Genomic DNA, 21,717 nt, shown 5'->3' with positions numbered 1-21,717 from the left:
GAGAATGAATAAGATATGAAATGAAAGGTTAATGAGTCTATTTATACATAAAACAAACAGAGTAAGCAAAAGAGTTATATATTTTGAGATATTTTAAGTTTAGTGAGACAGGGTCATATTGAATTTGGAATCCCCTATTCTAACTTTGGAAAATTTTTAAAAATTGTAAAAAAATAATTACGGGCTAAACTTTAAATGTTTAGAACCCTTAATGAGTCTATTTTCAAGTGAAATAAACGTAACTACCATCTGAATTCTGTATAGTGAGATAATTAATTTTTAGTGAAGAGAGGTCAGAACTGTTGAGCAATGAAATAGGGGAAATTTTAAAGAATAAACTGTACTTATTGGCTAAGCCAAAAATTATGAAAATTTTATGGTAAGAATATATCTGAATCTGTTTCAGGGAAAATTAATGGATCTTAATTTGGAGCTCTGTAGCTCTAGATAAAAATAATTTAGTGACTCTGACTCGGATTAACAGCTTTGAATATACATGTGAGTGAATAGTAAAATTATAGAAAATGTTATTTATAAGAGTGTTATGTACATTAAGGATGTGGAATGGAGAGAAGGAGGAGGAAATATAAAATATATGAATGATTTGTATATAAATTGGTCATATGCCTAATTATATTTGATAAACGTTGAATTAGAAATGACATAATGTTTCATTTCAATTAGTTATTATGAATTGAATTGTAAATTCATATGGCTAAAACCAAACAATTATTTGTTAGTATTATGCATGACATAATGTATTATTCTATATACATATTCATGGTTGAATTATGATTGTTGAAAAAGATAGATAAATTGGAATGAAAGTTCAAATTGAGTAGAACGCAGGGTTGCGTACTTTCGTTCAGTGATAAAGACGAATTGACGAAAAATACCATGGATGGACCATGGCAATAAGTGATATGTGATTCCATGTAAGACCATAGCTGGGCTATGGCATCGGTATATATTATGTGATTACGTGTAAGACCATAGTTGGACTATGGCATCGAGAAAATAAGTACCCAATTCCGTAAGACGTTCACTAATTTGACAAAGTTGGTAAGTGTTACATGGACTCATATTCAAGTGATAGATTTATTGTGATTGTTGAAGTTGAATTCAATTAAGTGATTTCACCAATTGGATATTGTATATGGCAAGATGTGTTAGTGAATTACATATTTATGAAATGATATATGAAGTTCAGTAAATGATACATGAAATTAATATGAAAAGATTTGTGATTGTTATTAGTATTGTTTCTGACATAATGTGGATTCTTCGATGTTGAAATGATTTAACGGATTTATTGAGCATATGAATGAGTATGAGACTCATACGAGTTAGTATAGATATGTACATGTGTCTTATAAGCTTTGAAATGATAAGACTTGTGAATCGTGAATTAATCTGTGTGAAAGTATATGGGATAGCTTAGAGAATCTTTACAAGATATTGAATATTTAATATATTACAATGGTGGTAGCTATAAGGCTTGGATCGAATGAGTATATATTAGGCCTCGTAAGCCCTAATTAGTGATTCGAAGATAATAATTTAAAAGTTTTAATCTGTATGAAATTTTATAACTCGGTTTAATATGTTTATAAGTGTATATGTTCTGGTAATGCCTCGTACCCTATTCCAGCGTTGAATACGGGTAAGGGATGTTACAATGTGACATCGCCAGATTCGGCCATAACGTTTAGGCCAGGTTTAGGGTGTTACATAACCCCAGTAGTGATCACTTTTTTACGAGAGAGAAACGGATTAGCATTGCAATACCTGGAGTGAATCCAGCTAGTCCTTGACAGTATATGGCTAATAGACCTCGTATGGAAGGTCAAGATAGTGAAAACTTGCTCTACACCTGTAACAGCCCAATTCTCAGTAGTGTCAGAACAGTGATTTGAGATCACTAAATTCGATGAAAAAGTTAGAAAAATTTATTAATTAATAATTCTAACTTAAGCGTGATTTTAGAAATATTTTTGAATTAGTGAATTTTGTGATTTAAAAGAAATTATTAGGTAAATTGGGGCGAAAACGAGGTATCGAGACCTTGATATTATAAACTGAGCCGTAAATATTTTTAGAAATATTTACGGAGTGTCATTAGGGTAGTATTAAAGTTTCGTTAAGAAATTTTAACGTTTCGATAGTTAATTGATTAAAAGGATAAAATTGAAAAAAATATTCCGAGACTCCATTTCGGTAAATTGGATTCGTAAATATTTATCATAAATATTTACGAAGTTAGTTGTAATAGTTAATTAAGTTTTAATTAAGTGAATTTGTCTAAATTGAGGTTAATTATGAAAAGGATTAAATTGCAATAGAGATAAAAGTTTAATTATATATTAAAGAAAAGTTAAAAGGACCAAATAGGCAATTATGCATTTTTCTAAAGTTGAGATGGCATAACTAAAGAAATATCTGAGATATTTTAGTTAATATATATTATATTTATTTACTTAATAAATAAGTATTATATTAATTATATTATTATTATTATTATTATTATATATATAACAAACAGAAAAGAAGGAAAGAAACAGAATTGAAAAACGCAACATAGAAGGAGAAAGGAAAGAAAGAAAAGGGAATTTTGGGGTTTTGAAGTTCCAAGCTCAATTGGTAAGTCAATGTAGTCCATATTCTTGTAATTTTTGAGTTTTTGGAATCCTAGAACAAAACACTACTTGATTTAAGTTGAAATTTTGAAAGTTAGTAAATTTTTAGATGTTGTTCGTGTTGAATTAATTGATGAATTAGGGGTTAAATTGATTGAATTTCAAGTTAGAAGTTAGTAAAGGGTTGATTTGTAAAATAAAACATAAGTTTTGAATTAATAGAGACTAAATTGAGAGAATTTCAAAATTAGGGATTTATGGTGAAATTAGAGAGTTAAATTAGTTTAAAGTGGAAATGGAATGAAAATATGAAATTAGTTTTGAGAATAAAAGTTAGTCTCGGTTCAGGGGCTAAATTAGAATTTAGGAAAATAATGCGTAAAAATTGAAATATTTAATGTGAGATTGAATGGTGTTGTATTGATGGTTTTTAATTGTTTTAATTCTGTAGCTAGCATTGTACCGGAATTCTCAACTAAAAAGGGGAAAATATAGTCGACGAGGAATAGCTCGGAATTCCTGGTTCGTATTTTTATAATCCGAATCTAATTGTTAATTGTTGTATTTTAATTAAATGTTATGGTAAGTGATTGAGGTGAGAATTTTTTTTTTTACAATTGAAATGGATTGTCTTGATATGTGATGAAATTATATTGGTTGAATTAAAGTGGAATATATATTTTGAATATATATGTGTAAATGTGAAATTGTGCAAATATGATAATTTAATTATTTTTGATATGTATAAAATTCAACCTTAATGCCCAAGTAGACGGAATTTAGAACTACTGGGATATTAGTGGCATGCCATTAAGGAACTTTAGCGCGCTCTCTGATTATTAGCACGTTGGTGCTATCTGATTATTAGCACGTTAGTGCTCTCTGATTACTAGCACGTCAGTACTCTCTGTTTAGCACATATGTGCTCTCTGTATAGCACTTTAGTGCTCTCTGTTCATTAGTGCATAACAATGCACCTCTGTATTTGTTCTGTATATCTGGTGTGTTCTATAAAATCTACTTTGGGCTAAGAATAAGAATACGAGATAGTGAATTGAAAATAGAATGTGAAAAACAATAGTGAATTGAAAACAGAATATGAAATATGTTATAAATACATGGAATACACGAGTTATATACTCATGAATTGAATGTGGAAAGCTATTATATATAGCAAGTGATGATAATTGAGTATCGTATGGTTTTAAATGTTCAATTGTGCTTGACATTTTACTATACATATTTTATTGTTTTATTTTTAAATATTCGGATTATAGAAATATCACTGAGTTTACGTGCACAGGTTAAGTACTTAAGTTTGATCGCTGATTCAGCATCGAACAACGATCCCGAACTCAAATATGGTGATGTTTATTTATTTGTGTCGGCATGTACCTAGAGTGTCTAAATATTAGTTATTTTGTGGTTTGATTGTAAATGAAATTATAAGATTAATTTTGGAAAGTTTATAATTTGGATTAAAATGATGCTTTGATGTCTTGTTTCAATGATATAAAATATTTGAGATTTATGTCTGTTTGATCTGTAAATTTCGAAAATACTCCGTAACCCGGTTCCAGCGAGGGATTCGGGTTGGGGGTGTTACAACACCATTACGAAGGCTCTTCAGCGACTAGCAAGAACCGTTCCACCAGTCGTATCGGTAGTCGCAACTCAACGAGCTCCAATAAAAGAGTTGCATAAATATGGAGTGATTGAATGCAGGGGTTTAAAAGGAGTGGATCCTTTTTTAGCTGAGGCTTAGCTTGAATCGGCAAATCGAGTATAACAGTAGCTTAAATCTTCTCCTCATGAATGTATCACATACGTCGTATCTCTCTTGAAAAATGAGGCTCATCAATGGTGGTTGGCTGTTATCTAACACGTGCCAGCTGATAGGATCACTTGGACTTTCTTCCAATTCAAATTCCAAAAGAAATATATCAGTGAGTTGTACTGGAAATAGGAATTTATTATGCTGAGACAAGGGGATATATGCTATTGAATTAATTTCATCTATGGAAGAGAGTTGTAAGTGATTGATTTGGGGATTATGGGATGAGATCAAGGTTCAACTTGTATCATATTAATTGAAGGAATTTTCATATCTAACTGAACATGCGAAGATGGTTGAGCAAGTTACGGGCTTTGATAAAAAGACCAAACCATCCCAAGTCTTCAAAAAGAGACTTGGAATTTCTAGCTCGCATCTGTTACCTAAATAAGAGTCTGGAAGATCTTGGAGGTCAGCTCCAAGAATTGCTAGATCTAAAACAGGTTGAGATCGACAACTGTCTATATCTATAGGTAGTGTCAGAGGCCCTGTGAGATATTCTAAAGTACCGAATTGTGATTTGTGTGGAAGAAAACATCATGGTGGGTGTTGGAAGAAAACGAAGGTTTTTTTTTTTTGCTGTGGATTCCTAGAGTATTTCGTTCGGGAATGCCCAAAAAATGATGAAGCTTCTTTTGTTGCCACTTAAAGGTCCACTCTTACTATTAGGGGTTGGGGAAATCCTCGTGGTGGTTTTATTTCTAGGAGAAGTCAGAGGAAAGGTGTCGATCTAGTTGTTTAGCAATCTGAGGCTAGAGCACCAGCATGAGCGTACATCGTCCAAAACCGTGAAGAGGGTGATGTTACCAATGTCGTAGCATGTATTTTCTTTTTATACTCAACATCTGTGCATGCTTTAATTGATCATGGTTCATCGTATTTGTATATCAACTCTAGCTTTTTGAAATATGGAAATTTCAAATCTGAGTTGTCGAAAGTGGCTATGGTCAACTCGAGTCCTTTGGGATAGATCTTGCTTGTTGATCAAGTATGTAGAAGGTGTACATTAGAAATCCAAAATATATCATTTCCTATTGATTGGTTCATTATGCCGTTTGACGATTTTTGTAACACCCCATACCTAGTCTCGTCGCTGAACCCGAGCTATGGAATATCACATTAGCCACATAAGTGACTCTCCATTAACACCCAACCTATCCTCCAACACACCACAATATAAAGCATGTAATATATTTAATTTTTCAGTTTGCAGCGGAATCTCATATAGGTATTTATCATCAAAACTTAGGGTTCGTTTGTTTACATGTAAAAAGTTTTATGAAAAATATTTTCTGCATTTTCCTGTGTTTGTTTCACAGAAAACAACTTGGTCAACAGAAAATGACTTGCAGGTCAACGTAAAATAAGTCTTTTTTTTCTTATAAAATGACTTACCCTTTTGAAAAGCGTAAGTCATTTTCTAGAAAAGAGCTCTTCTATAGATAATTTTATTTTTATATAAAAATTAACTTAAATCAAGCTTAATACTATTATATTGATAATAAATTTTATTTTTATTTTTAAAATATTTAAAATTATTAAAATATTATATTTTTTAATATTATTAAACATACATATTTAATTATTTATATTAACTCATATAATAAATTATTAATATAATAAATATAATATATTATTTTAATAAATTATTTAATATTTCAATTTTATTTTAATAATAAATTTTAAAATAATAATTTAAACAATATTATTCACATATTGTTGAAAATATTCAATATTAATATTTTAATAATAAATATTTATTACAATTATAAATATATTAATAATAAATGTTTTCTAGTATAAAGGTTAAAATATGTCACAAGTCTATGTACACTTCACAGATTTGCAATTTAGTCTTTGTACTTTTATTTTCAAGAATTTAGTCCATTTACTTTTCAAATTTGAAAATCAAGTCCAATTGTTGACATCATTAAATTTTTTCTCAATTTTGTTGATGTCACATTTTAAATAAAAATACTCACTTGGTAGTCATGAAATTAAAAATGACGTTGTAAAGAACCTCAATTTAACATAATATTTTTAATATATGCAAAAACAATATAAAATTATAGATAAAAATAAATTCAATTAAATAATGAAAAATAATAAAATCTCATATGTATGTTTGTTTCATTGAAAACAACTTTTATGAAATATTTTTAAGAAATCTACCAAACAACAGAAAATATTTTACACATATTCATCCAAACATCAAAAAATATTAGCTTTTCCAGAAAAGTAAATCATTTTCCAGAAACCATTTTTCGGAAGTCATTTTCAGTGAAACAAACAAAGCCTTAAAAACAACTCGCATACAAATAAGGGTTCGCATACCTAATAAGTTAAGGGTTCACATATACAAGTAAAATATGCACAAACTTAAGACAACCTAAACTCGCAAACTCACTTCGCAAGTAAAATACGCAGCGGTGGAAACATACGAACCTACTTTGCTAGAATTAACTTAACAACTATTTCCTGGAAACATGTGATTTGTCACAATTCGTTGTAACATACTAAACTAGTTTTCATACTTAAGGAGCTTGAATACAAGCAATAGTATTATGTTTTATTTAGTTTTGCTACTTTGGTTTTAATTCAATAAAAAGTGTGATTTGAGCTGATTTTATAACCTTAGGGGCCAAAGGAGGCCTAAGGGAAGACTAACATGTTTGGCAAGTGTGCAGAACAGCATTTGGAGGCTTGAGAACTCAATGCAAAATAAATTGAACACAAAAAATTTAAGATGTAATTCAACCAAATCTAAGCACGGGTAATTAGCTCGCTTCAGTGGTCATAACTAATTCCTATTTTGGGTTTCTACTTAATCAACTAGTCGTTACCCTAGCAAGATCTTTCGATCTTCCACTAAACTAACGAGTCAGCAAGAACTTCTTATCTCTCGACCTCACAGTCTAGACCGAATTGGGGTAAAGGGTTCACAGATAGGCAATGCTAATTTTGGGTTAATTCTTACCTAGATGACATCCTAGGGTTGTCAGGCCTAGGATTTAAGTTTTTCCTATCCCAAACAACTGATCCGCTAAGAAAACCCTACATATAAATTAATTAATCACACTTCCACTCACTAATCCCCCCATAAGAGAATTAGTTCCTCATGGATTTCATAAACAATGTAAACTAGATAAAATTGTTGGGCTAATTAGTGATCAACTGAAAAAAGATGCCAAGAAGGTAGTAATGAATCCATGGGCTAATCTAACTAATGGAACTAGGAGTTCTAAACAGTAAAGGTTGGTTATTTCTCTTCTGTCTCATTTATGAATTTATCAATTTTTTCTTGGAATTCTCAAGACTGTGCTAGTGTTATATTATCACGAATCTTGCGAGAGTATAATTTGGATCATAAGCCAAATATTATAAGCCTTCTTGAGACAAGGGTTAGTGGTGGCAAGGCTAACAGTATTATCACTAAACTGGGGTTCCAAAATTCTCATAGAGTTGAGGCGATTGGGTTTTCAGGTGGTATTTGGATAGGTTGGAAGAAAACGGTGCAATTAGATATTATTTTTAACAACCCTCAGTTTATATTAACTCGGGTTCTCGATGTTAATTTGAATCGGTCTATTCTTATAGCTTTTTGACTGCCTTTGGACGTACCAACGTCCAGAGTAGAAATCCTGCACAAAATATATAGAAAGGCAGTATCCGCAAGTATACGGATCAGGTTGTAATATAGTTACAACGGAGTTGATGGGTACTCCGAGGATCGTACCCAAGGGAGGGGAGCACTAAATTAATTCTAACCTAAGCAGAAATATATCTAATTAGTACTTTAAATGAATTATATTACGATGAAATAAAAAGAAGGGTTTTGTGATCTATGCTAATAATAATAAATAAATAAATAAATAAAATAGGAGAAATCAAATAATAAAATATATCAAATCTGGGCATGGGTGATTAGCTCACTTCGGTAATCATAATCAACTGTCGCTTCAGGTTTCCTTGTTCAATCAACTAGTCGATATCCCAATAGGATTTTTTGATCTTCCACTAGAATAATGAGTCGACAAAAACTACTTATCTCTCGACCTCACTGTCCAGATCAGTTTAGGATTAAGGTGCTCACAGATAGGCCATACCAAATTTGGGTCAATTCCCACTTTAATGACTTCCTAGGGTTGTCAACCCTAGGGTTTAGGTTCTTCCTTTCCTGAACAGCTGATCTGCTAAGAGAACCTTACAACATAGCTAATTAGTCATACCTCCACTCACTAATTCCCCACAGGAAGATTAGTTCATCATGGATCTCATAAACAATATAAACTTGATAGAAAGAGTTGACATGAATAATAATTCAAGAGTATACAGTTTTAGCAAAAGCATGATTTGTATTATAATTGAGTGCAGAATCCTCAAAGAGTTTTATTATGTTTCACAAATTTGATTTCTTCCACAAAAGAAAATAACAAAAACTAAAATAAACCTAAAGCCTAAGAAAAGAGAAAAAACTAAAGACTAAATCTAAGAAGAAAATTATACAATATAAAAATTCGTCCATCACATGTGTTAATTGAGCCTATTTATAGACTTTAAAGTGGCTTCATCTTCAAGGTGTCTTCAAGGGTGTATCGCGATATCCTCAAGCTGTGTCGCGACATCGAAGGCAGTCTTGAAATTCTTCTATTATACTTCATATGTTGCAACATCTGATGCTCTGTGTTGCAACACAATTACCTGTATCAAGTTAACATACCTTCTAATGGTCTCCTGCACGCTCATGAAGTATATTAGCTTACCCTTAGGCCTCATTCAGCCCCTAAGGTTAATAAAAGACTCAAGTTACAAAATTTATTGAAATTAACTAAACTTACGAAAACGTAATTAAAATAGAATGCTTGTATTCAAGCTCCTAAAGTGCGAAAACTAGTTTAATCTGCTACACTAAATTATAGCAAATCACTTTTGTTTATGGCAGTCCGGATAGGCAAAAAAGAAAGAATTTATAAGAATATTTAAAAATTGTTATTCCTTCTAACGATGTTCCTTGGCTTACGATTGGTGACTTTAATGCCATTCTTGATTCTAGTGAAAAAAAATAAGGTCGTATGGAAGGTAGGAGATGTCCATTTTTCGGTAGCTTTCTAGAAGAAGTTTATTTGCAAGATTTAGGCTATAGGGATACTTCATTCACATAGCAGAGAGTGGGCATCTATGAATATCTTGACCGGGCTATAGGAAACAATACTTGGGTAAATAATTTCCTTCATTGTTCAATTACTCATCTTCCTCGGTTAAAATCTGATCACAAGCCTTTACTTATTTCTCTTAGATCAAAGGTTAACTTACCCAAAGGTCGATCTTTCAGATTTTTGGTTGGTTGGGTGGCGTATCTTTCTATCTCAAATTTTGTAAAATATAATTAGTGCTTTATTGGTAACATGGCAGAGTCTCTATTTAGTTTCACCTCTAATATCAAACATTGGAATAAAACAGTGTATAGTCATCTTAGGTTTCAGAAAAAATAGTTGATGTGTAACCTTTATGAGATTCAAGGGGCAATGGAAAGAACAGAGTCAGATTATTTAGTTCAGAAAGAAGCTTTGATTCGTGAGGAGCTTGAAATTGTCCTTCATCATTAAGAGCTTCTTTGGAAACAGAAAGCTAGGTGTGACTGGTTTGCATCTAGCTGATCGTAATACTAAATTGTATCACTCCCACATAATCCAAAAAAAGAAAAAAAATCAGATTACAGCTTTGAAGAAAGAAAGTGGAGAATGGGTTTATGATATAGAAGAACTTCAGTCAGAGGCAGTTAAGTTCTTCTCGAAGCTTTATGGTGAAAGCCCAAGCCAAAGGATTGATTTACCGGCCAGTAAGCTCCTGATTCTTGATCATAGTGATGTTAAGTTTCTGGGCAAAGAAATTTTGAGAGAAGAGATTAAATCAACTTTGTTTCATATAGCACCCTTAAAAGCATCAGGTTGTGATGGGTTTCATGCATTATTCTTTCAAAATCTATGGGACATTATTGGTAGAGCTATATGTGAGTAGATACAAAAAGTATTTGTTGGACATTCAACTGCTCATGAATTGAAAAACACATTGATTGTCTTGTTATCGAAGGTGTCTAACCAATAGAGTTTTGTCTAGTTTAGACCGATAAGCTTGTGCACTGTTCTTTATAAATTGGTAATAAAAATCATAGCCAATCGCTTTATGGCGGTTTTCCCCAAAATTATCACTCTAGAGCAAGCAGAGTTTATTGCAGGGAGGAACATAACTGATAATATCATCATTACCTAGGAAGTGATTGAGAGCAAACAGAAAATAGGAGGTGGATGGAGATTAAGATAGATCTGGAAAAAGCCTACGATTTAGTTAGTTAGGAGTTTATCGACGCCTCGCTTCAAGTGGAAGGTATTCATTTATTCCTCAGTAAAGCCATTATGTCTATCATTACTAATTCTCATATGTAGATTTCATGGGATAGAGTACCATTAAAAAAAATTTGGCCAGCAAGAGGGGTTCGACAAGGCTATCCTCTATCGCCATATCTTTTTTTTTGTATGGAATGTCTTGTGCATAACATTCGTTCCAGTATTAATGTTGGTAATTGGAAGCCAATTCATTTGTTGAGATCTGTCCCAGCGCTTTTGCATTTATTATTTGCAAATGGCTTGTTATTTTTAGTCATACTGATATGAAATAGGCCAGGTTGATAAAGACAATTCATGATAATTTCTGCGCTTTTTCGGGGCATCAAATCAATGCACACAAAACTAATGTTTTTCCTTAAAAGGGGTTGATGAAGAGGTCGGAGATAATCTATGTACTGTGTTAGATTTTCGTAAAGTCTATTACCTCGAAAAGTATTTGGAAATTCCTTTATTTCATCAGAGGGTCATGAATAGCTCATTATGGTTTGTGGTTGATAAGGTTCGAAACAAGCTTCAGAGTTGGGATGCAAGACAATTGTCCTTAGCTGGTAGAGTTACCCTTTCCCAATTGTTCTTCTTTATATTCTCAATTTTTTATGCAATCTTTACTTGTTCCACAAAAGCTTTGTGATAAGATTGAAAGGTTGGTGCAACAATTTATTTGGGGCTTATCAATAGGGAGTTAGATGATTTTTTTAATTAATTAGAAGGTGGTTTGTCAACCAAAGGACTGTGGTGGTCTTGGTTTCCGATCATGGAGAGACCAAAACAATTCCTCTATGTTGAAATTGAGATTCAACATTATGGCCAATCCTAGCTCTTTTTGGGGGGTCCAAGTTCTCAAGTCTAAGTATAGGCTTAAGGAAGGAATCCCCGAAGCCATTTCTAACACAAAGTGTTCCTTCCTTTAGAGATCGCTCTCAAAACTTTGTCCCTTATTACAAGATAATATTTTCTGGTCGATGGGCGATGGAAATAATATTCACAGTTTGAAAGACAACTAGATCCCAAAATATGGTCCTCTGGTTAATCAAATCTCTGCTACTTGATATGGACAATCATCTCAGAGACATGGCTACAGAAGAAAGGGGTGGAACTTGGATCTTTTTCGAGTTTGGCTTTCAGAGGATATTATTAACCGTATTGTAAGTATTCCTCCTCACATCCTTCTATTGGTTGAGATAAAATTGCTTAGGCTAGGTCTCGATATGGGCCGTTCTCTATTAGGAGTGCCTATGCAATGCTCAAGGAGGGTTCATGGAATTAGAAAGAGGAATACTGGAAATTGGCGTGGAAATACCGAGTCCGCAGAGGATTTGAATATTTATTTGGCTTGTTCTAAAGTAGAAATTACTCACACATGTGGAGTGGGTGAGGCTTAAAATTAGAGAGGATGAGCGTTGTTTAATATGCGAACATACCACGGAGGATATTCTCCATGTCATTAGAGATTATTCAACAGCTAAATAAGTCTAGTCACAGATTATTCCAGTTGATAAGCAAGTCTATTTCTTCTTCGGAGGTGTGCAAGAATGGCTCCTTTGCAATTTGGGTAATCAACATAATTTTACTTTTAGAGACATCGATTGTTCGTGTTTCTTTGGGATAATTGCTAGACGCATTTGGAAAAACAAAATTATTTTCATCTTTCAATGTTTGTCATCTTTCAAGGTTTAGAGTATTTGTTGAGTATGACTCTTATTTCAGTCAAATTTGAGAAATAATCTTTCTGTTAAACTCTAATTATTTGTTTCAATCAAACTCTGATTAGTTTAGATTATTTTATTATCATCATTACAAAAAATGATAGGAACAAAAAAAAAATATTTTTTTCTTAGTGCTGCCACTTCCCCAGGCGGCACAAGTATAAAATGTGGTATTTTTAATTTTATTTCTAGAGTTAAACGGAAAAAAAAAGTAAAATATATTTTTTAATATTTGTGGTGCCGCCATGTTATTTGGAGGTGCCAAAATAAAATAAAAATTTATTTTTTGGTGCCGCCACATTATTTGGAGGCACCTAAATTGAATAAAAATTATCTTTTGGTGCCGCCATATTATTTTAATCACTTATTAATATCTTCTCATTAATTCATTTTTTTAATACATTAATTTTTTCAATTAAATTTTCATATTTTATTCATTTTCATTTTTTTATTTCTATTATTATTTTTAAATTTCTTTATTTAACTCGATTTTATTTTATTATATTCCAATATTTTTTACATTTTTAAAGTAAAAAATAATTCTAAAAGACAAACATATTTTTATTTATATATCAAATTACGGGACAATAAATTTATTTTTCTCATCATTAAAATACTTTTTCCTTCCACTAATTGTATTTTATATACATAATTAACAGATTAAATATTTCTTAACACAATAACATTTCAAATATTACAATAATAATAAATTTTTGATTGAAATCATCACATTATAGAGTTGATAATCTAGTAAAATAAATATTTTGCTCAATTCCATCAACTTCTATTTGAATCAGGTCGATCAGGAACCCCACGATTCGTCTTTGGTTGCTCTTGGGGTACGACATTTCGCCGACATTTCTCCCGCCTGAGAGCACTTTTCATGTCGACGCTTCTCTCTTCACAGCACAACCAATTTGCGGTCGTGACCGTGTATCCATTGCCGACAGAAACTCTTGACCACGTAACTACTACCAACTAAAAGCTCATCTCCCTTAGTGTTAAATGGGGTATTTCAATAGGGGATGAACTATTAACCGTGTAACCACTATCAACAAAAGCTCTTAACTGCATAACTACTACCCTAAAAACGACTTATTTTTCGTGTTTTTATATATAACGGTCATGACGAAATAATTTTTCCATTAAAGAACATCATAATAACAATGTCTCTCATTTTTTTTCAATATAACACAATTTTTTTCTTTCAACATAACAAAAAAAATTTAAGACGTCTACATGTGCTAAGTTGAGGCTGGAGTATATATAGTTGGTGGTGCCGCCACATTTATAATAGGCAGCATGAGAAAATAATTTTAAATTATTTTGGATACAACATATGAAGTGGCGGCACCAATAAATTACAAAAAAAATTATTCAATTTGGGTGCTTTCATGTAACAACCCTATACCTGATCTAACCATATAGACCCGGTATAAGACTATTACATTTGGTGCCAAAACGATTATGGCTAGATATTGTTTAAACAAAACATTTATACATAGCATTATAACTTACCAACCATATTTGCAAACATACATATAGTTTTACTAATTCATTTCATATATATATACCAAAATACGTAAAATACCTAAAAATAGATAGAAGTCCAAGAGTTTACATTTTAATTCCTAACACATGGAAGCATAACTGACTGTCTATGTACATGCCATTTTAATTCAAAATATGGTACCTACTTCTGAAGCTCTTGAAGATGTGATGAGATGAGAGATCTTCTATCCGACTTTACCTCTTGAGTCAAAGCTGTACCTCTGCGTTAAAATTAAGCGCGTTAAGCGGTGAAGGCTTAGTAAGCACTACAAGAATAAACAAATAAATAAATCTAAACAAAATATGTCAAACTCATTACATTATTACGTATTTACGTGCGTATAAGCTTCATAAAACTTACCTTAGCATTTTAATGATTCGCTTTTCCACAAATCATAATCTTAGCCCAAAGTAGATTTTATAGAACACACGGATATCTGAACAAATACGAGAGGTGCATTGGTATGCACTAATGAACAGAGAGCACTAAAGTGCTATACAGAGAGCACAGATGTGCTAAACAGAGAGCACTGACGTGCTAAAATCAGATAGCACCAACGTGCTAATAATCAGAGAGCGCGCTAAAGTTCCTTAATGGCATGCCACTAATATCCTGATAGTTCTAAATTCCATCTACTTGGGCATTAAAATGAATCTCATTCAATTAAATACTTTATAGAATTATTTCGAAAAAGATTTCTCATTTCTCCATCATTACAATTTAGTGCACAATTCACAATTCACAATTATCACACCATTTTCACATATATACACTTTTGTCACAATATTTACTTAATGTTCAATCAATATATACCACTACATACTTTCCATCTATAATTTTCTTTACAAATTTCATAGTTCCATAATCTTTTATTTTACTTTATTTTATTTTATTTCTAAATAATTCTATACTATAATATAAGCATTTAAATAAAATAATTTAAAAAAATAAGCTTGTAGTACTTACAACAAAAGGTTGAGATGATATCTTCCTTCACTCCTTAGCCTTCTCTTTTCCTTTTCTTCAATTTCATATAAAACACATAACATTTATATATTAGAAAAACAATCAAATAACTTTCCTATATGATTTAATAAGAATAAACATATATGATATAATAATTTCATAATTTCTTACCTTAGCTAATATTTCAATTTAATTCATAACTAAAATTATTTCTATTTCTATCACAATCTATACATTATTTTTACTTAAATTCTACTTACAACTTGACTTAACTCTCAAATTTTCACTAATAAACCTTAATTTCGAATTTCTTATAATTTTACATTAAACTTATAACTTATTTCTCAATTTAATCTTTTTCCCAATCCTAGTTTGAATTTTCATCAACTCAACCTCTAATTCATCCACTAATTCAATATAAACTACATAAAAAATTCTACTTAACTTTCAAAATTTCAACATATACTTGCTAATATTTTGATCTAGAATCATAAAACTCAAAGATTTGAAGAAAAGGACTTAATTTGACTTACCAATTTGAAATTGAACCTTAAAATCCCTAATTTTCTTCTTTACTTTTCTTTCTTTCTTTCTCCCTGTTTCTCCCCTGTTCCGTTTCGAATTGTATTCTGTTTCTTTCTTTTCATTTCTTTTCTTTTGTTTTATATATATAATATAATAACTTACTTATTAATTAAATAACATAATATAATATATATAACTTAAATTTAAAAAAATAACTTAGATATTTCATTTGTTATGCCGCCTCAATTTTAGAAAAAGGCATAATTGCCTATTTGATCCTTTTAACTTTCTTTAATTTATAATTAAACTTTCATACTTATTTCAATCTAATCCCTTTTCCTAATTACTTCTAATTACATCAAATTCTCCTAGTCAAAACATAATTAGACACACAACTAACTTAGTAAATATTTATAATAAATATGTACAAATCGATTTACGGAACAAAGTCCGGAAATGTATTTTTATTTAATCTATTTAAATAAATTTTACCATATAATCAATAAAGTTTTATTATCAAAATTTTCATGCAACCTTCCTATCATAATATAGACCATATCACAATATTAAAATAAATTTTCTTTCTAACTCGGATTTGTGGTTACGAAACCACTATTCCGATTTACTGAAAATGGGTTATTACATTTCAAATAATGTTGCGGCACCAAAAAATAATTTTTTATTTCATTTTGGTGCCTCGGAATAACGTGGCGGCACCAAGAAAAAATAAATTTTTTTGTTCCTATCATTTTTTGTAATGATGATATAGTGATTTCGGGGTGGTGCCGCCATTTAAGGTGGGAAACCCACTTTTACGGTAGAAACTAGGTTATTTTTCTAAATAATCTAGTATTAAGGTCATTTTCATAAATTTTTAATATTAAGGTCATTTTCATAAATTTTTAATTTTTTTACTTATTATTCTCATTGCGTTTGTCATGGTCCAACTCATTCCATTGTTTCCGGCGCACAAAATTTGACCCTCTTTCTTTGGCAAATAAAGGAAGAAAATGGACTCTCTTCACATTGCCTAAAATTTTTCATTACTTAAAAGAAAAAAAAAAGAATCATATGCAAAACGTGCTCACTTACTCAAAGGAACTTCAAAGAAATTCACATTAGTCAAATACCATTTACTTAAATATGCTAATATTTCCTCTTCACCATATTTAAATTTTTTTATTAAATTAATATCATCAATCAATTCTCAAAGAAAATATTAAAACTTTCACAAAAAAAAATAGAAGCTAAATTTAAAAATAATTAATAAATATTGTTATCAGTTACTTTTGTTTTTATACGTTTATATAAATCTATAAAAATACATAAATAGTAATATTTGAATCTAAGGCATCAAGGTTTTCACTTTACAATTCCAATCAAATTTTATTGTTATTTTACATAAAATTTATCTTTTCTCCCAAACTGTAAGTGTATCATAACTTAATATTAACACCAACAATTTATAAATATTATTATAATGGTGTTTTGTCTTTTATTATTTTTATAAGAAATATTTAAAGAAAACAACTAAAACACAAGACTGTAGGGATCAAACACGATTTCTAAGTACCTAATCATTTCACCGTGATTCAATTGTTGAATAAGACTTTTATATTTTTATTATATAACGTTTTCTCTTTGGTAGAAGCATTTTTGGTCTATTGAGTAAATTAGACCCTTATAAAAATTTAAAGTAATTTAATTCTTATTGATTTTGAAAATAAGTAACTAAAGATAATTAATAATGATATTAATGATTTTTATCAATTATTCATAATTTTGATTAGTATAAAAACAAATTTAGCCCTCAATATTTACATATTTAGCAATTTGATCTTAATTCTAAAAATTCAACAAATGTAGCCTCCTCATTTACAATTTATACAAATATTACAAGTTAAATTTGTTAAACCAATATCAAGTTGATAGAATGTGTAAATATTATTAAACCAATAAAAATTGTATACGATTGACGAAAGAGATAAATATCGTGATTAACTGTACTTATCTACTCACTTTCAAAATTGACAATGATATGAAATAATCTAATATATTATAATCAATTAATTATAATGTTATCCTTCAATAATGAAGACTATCACTAAATATTTAAAATAAATCTTTAGCTCTAAATAAAATTATTTATTTTTACTTTTAAGTTTTATCCTAAAAAGTTATTAGTTACCTCATTAATGAAGTGTTCAGTTGTGGTTAACTAACAACATATAAAAGAAAATTATTGTATTAAATACTGATAATAGTCTAAAATAAAAGAAAATTATAAATATTATAATTTTAATTATAAATATGTTAACCGCCAATTATTAAAATTGTATTATTACCAACAAGTGTTAAGTGCAATGGTAAGATATAGTACAATATCAAAAAGAAAATGTAAGTTCAAATCTTGGAAACAATATTGTTGGGATGGGTAGCATGAACTTCAAACATATGGACCATAAAATAAACATGAAAGATACCCAAAAAAAAAAATAGGGTTTTATCCTTTAAAGGTTGAGGCATTCGAACCTTGAGTGCCTAACTTCGAGCCTTACTTTGCACATTTACGCATGTGTGGGTTCTTAGTACAAATTTTATTTTGGTTTAAGTTCATCAACAATGAGCATTGTCCAAACTTTTTCAAGTTTAGATGCAAATATATTTCGATTATCATTCTGTTCATTTATGCATGTTATAGTTTAATTCTAATTGTTGTTATATAAATGTATTGATTGTAATCAGAATTCTGATTATGCATTGTATTTTTTTATCATTCATATATGTTTTACGGTCTATATTTGAGGTTAATGTCTACCCTTCTCAATAAGGGTGAGCATTCGATCGAATCAAGTCGAACTGAGTGAAAATTTTTGAGCTAATCGAGTTGATGAGCCCTATTTTATCATCCTAATTAACTTTATTTGATTTTTTTCGAATCAAGTTGAGTGACATGAAATTTAAGTCGGGTCAAATCGAATCGAGTGAAATTATTTAAGTTAAATTTAAAATTTGAAATTTGAAATTTAAAATTTAAAATTTAAAATGTCAAATTAAAATCCTGTTACGGTATAACTAATTTCATGTTAGAGTACATAAATTTGAAATCATATATTTGAATAGAGATGAGCGTTTGATCGAATTGAGTCGAATCAAGTGAAAATTTTTGAGCTAATTGAGTTGATGAATCATATTTTATCATCTTAACTCGATTTAAAAATTTTCGATTCAAGTGAAGTGAAATAAAATTTGGGTCAAGTCGAATCTAGTGAAAGAATTTTGCGTTAAATTGAAAATTTAAACATACTAAATTAAAATATTGTTATAGTATAACTAATTTCATATTAAAGCACATAAATTTGAAACCATATATATTTGAAAAAAGTTCAAAACAAAATAATTTAAAAATAAAATACTTTAATATGATAAGAACGTCCTAAAATTATTATTTTAGAAAAATTTAAAATTTTAACTTGCTTTATATATACTTTAGAATTTTTAAAATTTTTATAATTTGTTAAAATATAAGTTTTGAATTTTTATAAATATTTTAATTTTAAAAATTATTTTAGATTTCTTTACAATTTTTGTTGAAAGTGCTTCTAAGAAAACTCAAGGACTAACATACAGTGATTAAATTAATAGTTAGGAGGAGGAAGCAGCCATTTGGTAGCTTCAATGAAGTCAAGAACCAGGAATGGTAGGACTTCCGCACCTGATAGCTGCTTCACGAATGGCTCTCGGTTATTGGGATTTGCACGTGGCCCCTTGCACTTGTATTCTCCATAGTAAACAGTTATGCATCATTCTAGAGGTGCTCATGGGCCGGGCAGCCCGCCCGAAATATGGGAGGATTTGGGTAAAAATATAAGCCCGAAATATGAGCTTGAGCAAAAAAACGAGGCCCGTTTAGAAAGCGAGCCGGGCCTCGGGTACAACTTTTTTAGTCCGGGCCCGGCCCGGCACGGCCTAATATAATAAATATATTTATTTTTAAAATTTTTTTATTTTAAAAATATTTTAATAATTTTAAAATATTTTAAAAATATTTTAAAAATACTTTTTTAAATTTTTTTTAATTTTAAAATATTTTTTAAATACTTTTTTAAATTTTTTAAATTTTTAAAATAAATTTTTGGTATTTTATTAAAAAATGGGCCGGGCCGAGCAGGGCCCGGGCTGAAATTTTTATGGGCCCGGCCCGGTCCATGAGCACCTCTACATCATTCTCACCTTAATAAGATTTCGTTTCTTACAAGGATTAATATATATAGAAAAAGTAATTTATCTTACTTGGCTCTTTCAGGAACCCTATTATGAGACCATCCAGTAGTATTGACAACGTTGCTCATATCAGTAAATACATAAACAACTCCTGGATTGCTCCTTCAAGCCCTCCCCAAAAATGAATTGTTGGTTGTTCTGATAATGCTGCCATGCACGAACGAATAACCCTTGTCCTCCGATGAACTTTCTCTCGCTTGTGTTGTTGTCACTGTAAATCCTTCACCTTCTCGCTTCTCCACAAATAAGTTCGTGTTCTATATCCAACTTTTCCAATCAATATATACATTTAATATAACATGTGTTGTTGTTAAATTTATTTTGGTCAAGAAGAATAGTACCAGATACAAAGATTTCCCACTTCCGAAAATAAAATCAACCGTGCCTAAAACATAGTAGTCCTTGAAGAAATGGTTACCCTTGTCATCTCACGTTTCCTGGAAACCGTAGATATTGTAGTTATAGATAGGCGACCTATCGCCAGACACTCTCAAGGCAACCACTTGTCCTCCTATCGTCTTCCCGCCTTCTGGCTTTGAAGCTAAGTTCTATAAAAACAATCCCAATTCATTACGATTCAAACTTACCCATGCAATGCATTCAGTTCAACCAATTATGTCTACATTAACATACCACTATATTGAGATTAGCTGCCACAAAGTAATTAGACTCAGCAATTAGAGTGGCGCTGTTAACGGTTCCATACTCCTTGGCGGTGCCGCCGAATGTCAAATTGGGCATGTTTTTTGGATTTCCCAACAATGTAATGAATGGCTTTCCTCGTTCAATTTTGATTTTCTCTTTGTAAACCCCAGGTCCGATGGATATAATCACACGCTTGGTATTCCCTAATGCAACACTCTCGATGGCTTTCTTTACGCTATTGAATTCTCCACCACCACCTTGCCTCACCTTTATGACTTTAGGATTGCTCTCAGCCTGAATCAACTCTGGGTCTAAGCTGTCACCCCTTTCTTTCACAGGCTTGATAATGCCTTCAAGCATTTACTTGCCGTTTATCTGCCGGTATTTGTTGGGATACAATTACCGGAGCAATCAAGAGAATACTTATGCAGATTACTGCATAAACTTCACTGTTTTCCATTCTTTTTCTTCCCCCTCTTTTTTTTGGGTAATATTTTTTATTTTTTATTTTTTTTATGGTGTGTTTGCTTTTTGAGTGAGTCCAATTTATAAGATAAATTGGTGACGAAAATGTCTGGGAACGTAAGCTTTTGGAGGATTCCTCGCATTGCCACTCATTTATGGTTTCGTGCCACTCATTTATTGTTTCGGTCTTAAAAATCTTGAGATAATATCTTCTTATTCATTTGAATTTTATTTAAGAATGGAAACTCATGTGTGCCTCATTAATAAATTATTTGTTAGGTTTATATAAATAAAGAAAAAGTTTATCACTAGATGGAATTTGGAATTCAAGTTTCAAATGATTTTTTCTTTCAATTCATGAGATGTGGGAAAAATCTAGTCCACGCACGAGTTTAGGTCTCTTAATCTCAGTATTTTAATTATGTTTTATTATAGTTAATTTGACATCAATTCAATTATGAAATTATCAAAATATTTTTATCTTAAAGGGTAATTAATATTATTATAAAAATATTTTTATCCTTTAATATTTATATATAAGATTTCAAATAAAACAACTAAAAACATTATTTAAGAATCAAACACAAGGTCAACTAATTTAAATAGAAATTTCTTATTACTCCAACACTAATCATTTATTGAAATAATTTTATTAATACAAAATACTTTCATTCATCCACATTGTGAATGTGATAAAATA

The 21,717-nt window shown here is 30.5% G+C and overlaps 1 protein-coding gene across 1 annotated transcript in view; it reads right to left on the bottom strand.

Moving 5' to 3' along the window:
* LOC105762249 (putative pectinesterase 63) overlaps positions 1 to 21,075 on the bottom strand; it is a 62,611-nt gene extending 41,536 nt beyond the window's left edge. The window contains 2 exon segments of the mRNA XM_052625305.1: positions 20,541 to 20,907; positions 20,909 to 21,075. Of these exon segments, the coding sequence (XP_052481265.1) occupies positions 20,541 to 20,907; positions 20,909 to 21,012 (471 nt within the window). The 5' untranslated portion in view covers positions 21,013 to 21,075.
* Positions 21,076 to 21,717: the final 642 nt, after the last annotated feature.

This window comes from Gossypium raimondii, chromosome 12 (assembly GCF_025698545.1).
Source record: "Gossypium raimondii isolate GPD5lz chromosome 12, ASM2569854v1, whole genome shotgun sequence".
Classification (NCBI taxonomy): Eukaryota; Viridiplantae; Streptophyta; class Magnoliopsida; order Malvales; family Malvaceae; genus Gossypium; species Gossypium raimondii.
Note: the sequence above shows the minus strand (reverse complement) of the source record. Positions and strands in the feature narration are given on the sequence as shown.